General features: G+C 47.0%; 5 protein-coding genes across 5 annotated transcripts; 3 read left to right on the top strand and 2 right to left on the bottom strand.

The window, feature by feature from the left end:
- The first annotated feature begins 747 nt into the window (after nucleotides 1-747).
- spz6 (Spaetzle domain-containing protein 6) lies at nucleotides 748-3,773 on the top strand. The gene is made up of 4 exons (XM_002048821.4): nucleotides 748-915; nucleotides 2,164-2,471; nucleotides 2,527-2,835; nucleotides 2,908-3,773. Exons 1-4 carry the CDS (start codon nucleotides 895-897, stop codon nucleotides 3,542-3,544), a joined length of 1,275 nt encoding a protein of 424 aa, XP_002048857.1. The 5' UTR covers nucleotides 748-894; the 3' UTR covers nucleotides 3,545-3,773.
- A 153-nt stretch (nucleotides 3,774-3,926) lies between these two features.
- LOC6626234 (suppressor APC domain-containing protein 2) lies at nucleotides 3,927-5,763 on the top strand. Its single transcript, XM_002048822.4, has 3 exons — nucleotides 3,927-4,161; nucleotides 4,399-5,335; nucleotides 5,407-5,763. The coding sequence occupies exons 1-3, from the start codon at nucleotides 3,935-3,937 to the stop codon at nucleotides 5,761-5,763; spliced, it is 1,521 nt and encodes a 506-aa protein (XP_002048858.3). The 5' UTR covers nucleotides 3,927-3,934.
- A 20-nt stretch (nucleotides 5,764-5,783) lies between these two features.
- Nucleotides 5,784-6,399, bottom strand: LOC6626235 (small ribosomal subunit protein mS37). Its single transcript, XM_002048823.4, has 2 exons — nucleotides 6,263-6,399; nucleotides 5,784-6,201 (listed from the first exon to the last, which is right to left on the bottom strand). Exon 2 carries the CDS (start codon nucleotides 6,199-6,201, stop codon nucleotides 5,839-5,841), a length of 363 nt encoding a protein of 120 aa, XP_002048859.1. The 5' UTR covers nucleotides 6,263-6,399; the 3' UTR covers nucleotides 5,784-5,838.
- A 62-nt stretch (nucleotides 6,400-6,461) lies between these two features.
- On the top strand, nucleotides 6,462-9,507 carry LOC6626236 (neuralized-like protein 2). Its single transcript, XM_002048824.4, has 4 exons — nucleotides 6,462-6,722; nucleotides 6,848-7,100; nucleotides 7,163-7,465; nucleotides 7,525-9,507. Exons 1-4 carry the CDS (start codon nucleotides 6,462-6,464, stop codon nucleotides 7,638-7,640), a joined length of 933 nt encoding a protein of 310 aa, XP_002048860.1. The 3' UTR covers nucleotides 7,641-9,507.
- GstE12 (Glutathione S transferase E12) lies at nucleotides 8,641-9,501 on the bottom strand. Its single transcript, XM_002048825.4, has 2 exons — nucleotides 9,405-9,501; nucleotides 8,641-9,326 (listed from the first exon to the last, which is right to left on the bottom strand). Exons 1-2 carry the CDS (start codon nucleotides 9,497-9,499, stop codon nucleotides 8,750-8,752), a joined length of 672 nt encoding a protein of 223 aa, XP_002048861.1. The 5' UTR covers nucleotides 9,500-9,501; the 3' UTR covers nucleotides 8,641-8,749.
- Nucleotides 9,508-9,914: the final 407 nt, after the last annotated feature.

The raw sequence follows: 9,914 nt of genomic DNA, 5'->3' as shown, positions 1-9,914 counted from the left end.
TATAAACATGAAGAAAAAATCAGGCACAGCTGCATATTTTGCTTTTTTTCTTGATATATATTAGATCGTAAGAGTTATACATTTGTAATGTATATTGTATGTGTAGGAAAGCATTAAACCAAAACAATATATTGATAACAAATGTTTAAAGACTTTGAAACATTGTTTTTTTGCATCATTTGTACACTTTATTATGTACATCATATATAATATATATGAACGATTCAACTATTGTGTGTTAAGAACATGTTTATTAATTGATGAATTGTGTATTGTACATTGTATTCATGAATAAACGTGAAATTGTTGGATATAAAATTTGCAAAACAAAACACAAATCACTGGGCATCGAAAAATAAAATAAAATGAAACAAACTATGGAACACAGTTGAAAGATGGAATGATATATGAAATACTAATACTAAGTAACTTGCCCTACATATCTGTTAATGCAGCCATATCTTTTGGGCAGTAAGAAAGTGATAGATTTAATATTTATCTTGCGCCTGAATATGTGCTACATGCGTATTCCGGAGCCTCCCAAAAGCATGCCTCAGTTCCTGCCACTGTCAACTTTGTCGAAAGTTGTCTTAAATTGACTTCTGCAGAATTCTGAAGCAAAGCTTTCTTTACACTTTCTGTGGCCACTCGACTCTCCCAATCTCTCGCTCGCTCTCTCTCTCTCTGCCTCTAGTTGTTGACCAAGTTCACAGCCAGAGGTTCAATGTCTGCTGCCTGCGCATGCAGAGCCTCAGTTCAGTTGTTGCACTTGCCGCGTCGAGTTCTGTGTTGCGCACGAAAATATCTAGGAAAAAGGAAAAGCAAAATTCTTGTGTGAGAGTCGCTTTTGCTGAGCAAGTTAATAAAAGACTATTAACGTAGGCCACTTCGAACATGGATTATCGTTTACTTGTGGTAAGTACTGCAACAATGTTTCAAAAGGTTAGCTCAAAGCAAGTTCGTTGCCTAAGTCTTTTGTTTTGCACTTGCGACCAGGCAAGAATTTACGGTTAGACTAAATTCTGGAGCAGCGTATATATATAGACATGCTAATGAATTAAAGTGACGGGCCAATTGGCTCTAGCCGCACACACGCAAACACACACGCACACACTCGACGTGTGTGATTTAAGCCTGGCATAGAGCAACTTTCCCGTTAGCTAAAACGTATTTAGAACAATTTAATAGCACACATACACAGGCACAAGCTAGCGACAAATTCTGGCCCCGTTGACCAGCGGTGCTTTGCTTTAAAGTCAGCCTTTAAATATAGTCATTAACTTGTGCAGAAACAGCAGTAAAATCTTGGACAGTTACAGCAGTTGCACACAAAGCCAGGTCGAGCACTGGGAGCTGCAATTAGTCAAGGCAGATGTCGTTGACAAAAGGCAACCATTCCAAAGGGCTTTTGGAAAAAAAAAAACACACAGAACGAGTTTCAGACAATAACAACAACGAGCACAACGCGTTGCTCATTAGAATAAATAAAAACCAAAGTATGAGAAAAAAGAACAACAGCAAAAGCCGCGTCTGACCCAATTTTCGGCACTTCGGAATGCCGAATTGTGGCTGTGAATCATGTCACGAAACGAGATGCAAAGCACTAAAACCGAGCACCCGCATCCCATACAAAATTGCTGAGCCATGGCTGTGACTCTCCCAGCATGGGTTCTGAGAAAATTCAAATGTGTTGGCCCAATTGGTAGGAAAAGTCACTTGACCCGAATAAATCCGCCGCCCCCAGCACACGCTTGAACTCTGTAAGACATTCTGTAAACTTTTGATTTCATTCAAAGTAGAAGGAAAAAAAAACTGACAGAATTTCAGGGAAAGTTTTTCGTCTTCCTCAAGTACCTAACAAATGAGATTAAGATGCAAAAGTAAGACGCTTGGTCAGTGCCATTCTTTGTTGTTGTTGTTGTTGCTGTTGTTGTTGTAGTTTGGGTTTGTTTATTTTGATGCTGGCGGAACAACTTTCGCGCTTTCGCCAACTGAGAGCGCGTCATTGTGCCCGCATCGGAGCATGGCCAATGCCAGATTCCAAAGCTGACAAAGCTATCCATTCAGATGGCAATTAATTTGACTTATGCTCTCGCGTTCTTCGTGTCCATTAAGCTAAATTGTTATAAATAAACTTGTTTTGCATTTTTCATTGTTTTCAAGAAAATACTCAGCTTTTTGCTGCTCGCCCAACTGTCGAGGGGGCAGCTGCCGCAGTCGCCGTCCCAGGCGTCGCCAGCAGATTACGGCGAGGAGCCGCCGGAGGGCTACTATGCGTTCGTGGAGTCGCCGAATGCGGTGCCGCCACGCGTGCGTCCACCTCCATATACGTTCATTAATGCGGACTGCAAGGATGTGGCCACAGGCAGGAAGTCGGCGGTGTCTGTGCACAACATTTGCGGCGATTTGAATAAGGGTCAAATACCCAGGAATCCGCTTGGGCAGAATGTCCTGGGCGAGCCGTATCCCTTGTAAGTGCAAACCTGACCAGCTCCAGCTCAATTGCTCAAATGTTTCTTGCCTCAGCGAACTGATACGCAATCAGACCTTAAAGTTTCTATCGAAGACGCTGCCCGTGCTGAAGGCGGACGATACGCTGCCCAAGGTAACGCAAATTATACGCGACGAGCCGGTCGATCAGCTGGACAACAACAATATCGATCGGCATTATGCTGCACGCGTCACACGCAGCCTTCCGGATGGCGTTGAGTCCAATGAGTACAGCTACTTTGATCCCGCCCTGGATGAAGAGCAGCAGCAGGAGAATAAGCAGCAGCAGCAGCGACGCGCCGCCGAGGAGCGCAAGCCACGCAAATTCTGCGATGGCGGTGGCGTGTAAGTCCTCACCAGAGTTCCAAGCTCCAGCTCTTGCGGCTTAACGAGCTTCTGCCTTGATTTCGTTTACAGATTTTGCACGCTGTACCGCGCCATTCAGGGCGACACCAGTCCTGCTGTGTCCGCTGCCCAGACAGCGGAGCGTCGCGAGGAGGTGGGACCCATACGCTATGAGGGACCGCCGACGCCCTGTCCGGCCAAGGTGGAGTATGCCACGCCCGTGTTTGCCAAAAACTATCAGGGCGCCTGGCGTTATGTGGTGCAGATACCCTACGAGGGCTATTTCACGCAGACCGTGGAGGTGACGCGCTGCATCCAGGCGCGTTGCCATTACCTGGACGGCGGCTGTCTATCGTCGCCGCGCTGGGTTAGCCTGCTGGTCGCGGAAATTTTCTATCCGAATGCCGAGGACACGGTGCCCAGCAGCAGCACGACCACGCCGGCGCCTTCGGTGCAGGACTTCCAGGCCTATCAACAGTATCTGCAGAAGCGCGCAGGCGTGGCCAACGCCTCCGATGGCAGCACGGCTGCACAAACGGCGGGCGCTGCGAATGCGCCACAAGATGCGCACTGCGACGGACACGATGAGCTGGGCTGCTTCCAGGTGCGGCTCTACTACGATTGGTTCTTGATACCCGGCTCCTGCAAGTGCTGGCGTCCCGACTACTTTGCCAAATATGTGCGCCGAAAGTCCGTCGCCGATTTGTAGGCTCCTAGTTAAACGTAACTCTTAGCATATATAGAGCGAGGCACGAGCGTGTGGCATGAAATGCTCATTCTAGTGATCCGAGCGTGGACTGCGCAGAGTTTGCATTTCTTGCAAGACAAATACATGAATAATATGTATACATATATATATATAAAGTAAGCAATTAGCTATCCTTGACTGAGTACCAAGCGCATTGAATTTCTACTAATAAATGTTTCTGCTATAATTGCACCACTGTGATTTCTGCCTGCTGGGATTCAGCCACAGCTACAGCTAGGCACGCGTTCTACTATGTTGGTATGCTGTATGTGTGTGTGCGTGTGTGTGTGTGTGTGTATATGCCAAACTAAGACCGAAAACCTGTCCCGCCAGCCGCTCAACCAGTTGCGCATGCGTGAGCGCCGCACGGCTCTGCAGTCTTCCCAACCAGTCGGTTGGGTTTGGATGTGGTGCCGCGCGCTCCTCAAGCAGAAAACCGAACTGCATTACATAGCCACAACAACAAAATTGTGCAAGCCAAGGCAAGCAGGCAGGCAGGCAAACAAAGCCTTGACAAACGGCCTCACAGAATCTCGCAGCTTGCAGTTTGTTTTTCCAGTTTCCAGTTTCCGCAGCAAGTGAGTAATTTGGCAGAAATTGTTGAAAATTGTTTGTTTATCAACAAAGCTAAAGCTCATCTTTCACATCTTTGTGTTGGCTCATTAGCTGCAAAGTTCGTTGCCTAAGTCTTTCGTTATGCAAATGCTTATTCAAAATTATGCATTGAGCGCAAATGTTAGCGTGGGCGAAATCTTTGATATATATTCAATTTATGCACGACTTTCCATTTGGTTATTATTATTGTTGATTTTTAGGAAGATGCTGTCCAATGGCAGCCAGACGGGCAGCCTCAGCTCGCTGGACGCGCTGCCCAAACAGTTTGTGCTGTCCATGAAGAAGCTCTTCGACATTCTGGATGATAAGCACAGCGGCTATGTACGCTATGCGGACATTGAGAAGGGCTGGCAGGACGACGGCTCCAAAGGACTGCCGCAGGGCGTGCTGGATTCGCTGCGTCGCGTAACGCCGCCCAGCGGGCTGCTATCCTTTGAGCGCTTCTGTGCTGGCCTGAAGCTGTGCTTGTTGCGCAACCAGCAGCAGTCACAGACGCATGACAAGCTGATCAAGCCGCCGCGTCCGCCATCGGCGCCACAGCTGCTGGGCCTGGCCATGGACAGCGGTGCGCCCACGGCCAAGGTACGTCCGCGGTCACAGCTGACGCTTAGCACGCCGCCACCGATGAGTCCCGAACTGGAGCATGACGAGGACTATGGTACGCCAGCGCCGCCGCCAAAGCCGCCGCGTCAATCGACAACTGGTCCGCCACTGGCCAAGGCGGACATACGCAACGCGTTGCAGAACTGGCAGCTGAGTCTGATGCACAGCGAGCAGCGTGCGGCGGAGGCATGCGCCAAGCAGAAGAGTTTGAAGACTGCACGCGAGCAATTCGAGCATCGCGGCTCCGCTGATGGCGGCTCCTCATCCACATCGGCAACGGATTATGCACTGGGCGGCCTGACGCTGGCGCTGCCGCCCAAGAAGTCCAATAACAAGCGACGCGAATCCCGTCGGCACACATTGCAGCACGGAATAGACTATAATATGCTGAAGCGACTGAAGCACCTGGAGGAGCAGCGGGAGCTGCTGCTGTTTGGCCTGGATGGCGTAGAGAAGGCACGAGATTTCTATATGCAGCAGGTGCTCAATGTGCAGGAGCAGATCAAGTACTTTGGACGTCTGGGAACGCGATTTGTAAGTGCCAAAACTACAATATATATCTATAACACTTCATATATATATATATATATACGACATCTAACCAGGAGCAATGGTCTGAGCTGCAGCAGGAGAGACTCAACTATCAACGTGCTCGCGTCCTGGAAGCCAACCGCAGCTTGGCCCTGCTGACAGACACCTGGGATCATGGCGGTTATCCACTGCACATTAATCTGGCGCTGCCCCGCAAGTCCCTGCAGCACTTCAACTTTAAGCCGTACGCCTCCAATGATGCCGAGCTGCTGGCCTGTGAGAAGCAGGCGCTCATGTCGGAGCTATACGAGCAGCAGCAGCAGCATACACAGTTCCACAATCTGCGAAATATGTCGGACTTTGTGCTCAGCCAGCCTTCGCCTGTGAGCCAATCGTCGGCGGGACTGGGTGATGCGGATGTTGTCTATTAAGAAAAAATAACAATTTGAAAGACTTTGTAAATATTTGAACATATATTGTAATGGCGATCAAAGCATTAGCTGCTGCTACTGAGGATTCGGGAAGCGTCTCATGTATTTGTTCAGCTGTTTGTAGTTTAGATTATTGCCGGGCTGCACGATGCCCTGGTTGACGGTCTTTTTCGCCTCGAATTTGCGATCCATGTAGAACTTGTAACATTTCTGGAACTGATTGATTTCCTTGTTACAATACTTCTCCACAAACTCGTTGTCCTTCAGGCAGGCAAACAGCACGCCCATCTCCTGCAGGCATGCCACATCGGAGCCGGAATCGGCCTTGCCACTGACTGTGTTTTTTAGCCGCAGTGGCAATATCTCCTGAAATGGCACCTCCTTTTCGTTTTGTGGCGCACGGCCACGTGCCGCATATAGAGCTCCCGGTATGCGCATCTGTGGGTATTTATTAAAATGCACATTTTCTATCAGGTTGCACGGTTTTTTGATAATTTACCTTTTTCTTTGCTGCTCTCGCCTGCTGCTGCAATCAGCTGTGCGCTGTTACGTCAAAAGAAAAGTGTGCGTTTGTCAACACTAGCAGCAGCAGCAGTTTGACGTTTCTCAACACTGTCGGACGTCAACCTCTGATCAACTAAAAATTTACACAAATAAAAAAAAAATACATATGGTAGAAATAAATAATACTACAAAACATGGATGCCGTTGATGACAACCACCAGGCGCCGCATCTAGCCGACTTTGCCGGCAACAACGAGGCGGACCGAGAACAGATCGATGCCGCAGCAATAATGAATGATGCAAAACTCGCAACAACTGGTGCTGGTGTGTGGGAACGTCAGCTCTTTCGGTTTCATCCATACCACGGCTCTAACATACGCTTAGATGACGATGCCACAGTCGCCTTTCGGCGCACCAGCTTCGCCGATGCACTCACATTCTCCGAGCGACCGTTGGTAAGCACAAATCGCACTCAATCCAATATGTATCTATGCGGATGTATGTGTGTGCATTGCGGCCAGGCGGCACTTGGACGAACCAAATATGTTAATTGATTTATTACATTTGTTTTATGTTTCAGGCGCCCGGCGAAATATTTCTAGTAGAGATTGAAAAAATTGAACGCGGCTGGTCGGGCCACATGCGACTGGGTCTTACGGAGCTGACACCGAATGTCATCGGCATGCGCAGCGAGGGATTACCTCACTTTGCACTGCCCGACTTGGCCAATTTGGGCAACAGCTGGATATATCCGATCTCAAAATTCGAGATGAATCAACGTCAGGAGCAAACCGGCGAAAACGTGGAGCTCATTCCAAATGAGCCGCCACAGCGTAAGTGCATCCAGTGTGGCCACCAAAACGAACCTGAATTAACCATCGCTTCCATTCCACAGGTAATTTACTGGGCGATGCAACGCATGTACGTACGCCGCGTGGTTTACTGCCCAAGCGGCTGTTGCGACCCTCGATGGACAATGGCAACTCCGATATACTGCTCACCGACAGAGGCTCGCGCATTGGCATTATGTATGTGCCCACGGAGACTGACGCATCCCAGGGCGAATTGCACTTTATTATCAATGGCGTGGACAGGGGACCAGTCACCAAGGATATACCACTAAATAGGTCACCTTTATATGTTGTTATTGATGTTTATGGCACAACCAAGCAAATACGCATCATACAGTTGGAGGGCAGTAAGTAATCGGATTTCATACGTAATTTAATTTAGCCTTATTTAAACATCCATTTTCAGTTCTGTCCTTGCAAAGTGCTTGTCGCAATGTTATACTGGAGCACATCGCAACTGGCGCCATTGCGCGGCTGCCGCTGCCGGAGAGCATCAAGCGTTTCTTGTTGCGTCGAGATTAGGAACTGAGAGACAAGGCACACAGTCACAGACACACTTTATGTAATAGAGTGCTGTTTGTGCATGAGCGTGCGTCGTGATAGCCTGTTTACCCATTTATATATTTTATACGCATCGTAGGCAGCTGAAGTGCCGTTCATTGACTTTTCATTCCTCACAAGCGCCTCTGGCGTACACGTTGCTTGCCCGCGCCCCCACCATCTTCTCAGCCTGCCGTGCTCAATAAAAAGGTGGCTCTCGAGTGGGGAGACAAACTGTTGCTGTTTCTCCGACGGCTCAACGGTGTTGATGGATATTTCTAACGAATTTGTATTTTTCATTCTGTAGATATAGCTTATAATACTTTGGTTCCGTGATACCAGTTCTTTATATTTATATTTTATATATGTAGAATATGTTCGAAAGCATCACATGTATTTTACTCACTTTCCCGTCTAAATACGTACATACCCATGAATATGTACAACGCGATCTGCTTAAGCATATAGAACGAAAGAAACCGAACCCTATTTAAATTCGCAAAAGCCGTATCTCAAAAACCAAGCACCGATCTGCCTTTTATGCCGTTTCGGTCTATCCCAGGGCGACTTCCGTTTCCGTTATGTACCTTTAAGAATATTGTTGCTAAATGTAATGTAAGATATAATTACAATATTGTAGCATGTAAATTCTATGTAATAACACGATATAATATAATAAGGGATAAAAGTGTATGTGCATTGTATGTAATAAAGACATAATATAATAGGACCTTATTGTATGTGTATTCATATAATAAAGTTGAATGGAAATCATTGAATTTTTTGTAAAACCTAACTTTGTGTTTAACACCACAACACCGAATAAGAAATGGGAAGGCCCCTTGATGATTTTTGTTAAATTTTAGAAATTAAAGTAGATTTTTTAGAATGCCAATCGATTGCCGTGATTCGTACGGGACTATTACGGGCACGTATATCATTCATGATTGATGTCATGATTTGACTTTGTTTACCCGACAGATTTTGTAAAAACTTAAAATTTTATTTTCCAACTGGCGGGAAATATGAGCCAGGCGCCAGGCAACGCCCGCTGGTGTTTACACATATATATTGCATAAATGTTACTGCTACTACTTGGCGCGATTCTCGGCCAGTTTGGCTTTGAAGAGTGCCTTCAGCTCCTCGGCACCTTCCACGTTGACCTCCTTGTAATAGGGCAGCTCAGCCAGAGCCTTCAGCCAGGCATGCACCTTGGGAAACTTGAACTCATCAATGGGCGCCACATCATTGCCGGATGTCACGGTGGCCACACAGCAAAAGTCAGCAATGGTCACCTCATTGCCGCATAGGTATGTCTGATCCTTGAGGAAGCCCTCCAGTATCTCATAGCACTTTTGCACGTACGCTATCTTATCGATGGAACAGTCTGTGGAGCCATAATAGAGCACAGGCTCATAGAGAAAACGTAAACGGGCAAACAGATGACCCGAATCTAAATGTAGGCGTGCATCCACATTGGCGCGCTGCACCAAGTCCTTGGGGTACAGGGACTCGTGTCCCTTGCCGTATTTCTCAACCAGATAGGAGCATATGGCATGCGAATCTATGATGGTGACATCGCCATCGATCAATGTGGGAATAGTGTGCTGTGGATTCAATTTCAGAAACTCTGGCGTCAAATGTTCACCTTTCAGTAGGTTAATTGGCCTGCGAAAAAAGTATTTGTTAATTGGCTAAATGCATTGTAAGCGGTAGGGAAAGGGAGAAGGGGGATCTTGCACTTACCGCAGTTCAAGTTCAAGACCAATCGCCTTGGCCGTGAGCAAGACGGCGCGCGATGGCGGACTCAGTGTCGCATAGTATAGGGCTGGCTTCGACATGGCTCAAACTAAGTGATAAAAATAATATTAGATATTTAGCGGAATGTAGAACACATACGATACGGCTAACCGATAAGCTCAGTGCATGACTAATTGTTTACCACCGCTCACATAGCTAAACATCTCCAGGTAGCAGGCCAGCGCCTACCCTGTGCCTCAGGTTTGTCTATGTTTACGGTTGTATGCTTGTCTCTATGGCACAATATTGTCTGATAACCCACAGGCGATAAGCCGATATCAAGCACATAACATATGTATGGGTGTGTACAGTGAAAGCTCCCTTAAGCGGACAAGTCTGTCTGTTAAACAAATAATATAAACATATTTTCATATTCTTATGTATGCCACAGGTAGCAGTTCGTTAGAAAAGCTTTCACTGCATATACCCTGTAGAAATCGAACTATTTGCATGTTA

This window comes from Drosophila virilis, chromosome 5 (genome assembly GCF_030788295.1).
Source record: "Drosophila virilis strain 15010-1051.87 chromosome 5, Dvir_AGI_RSII-ME, whole genome shotgun sequence".
NCBI lineage: Eukaryota > Metazoa > Arthropoda > Insecta > Diptera > Drosophilidae > Drosophila > Drosophila virilis.
The sequence above is the reverse complement of the archived record's forward strand: the minus strand, read 5'-3'. Positions and strand labels throughout refer to the sequence as shown.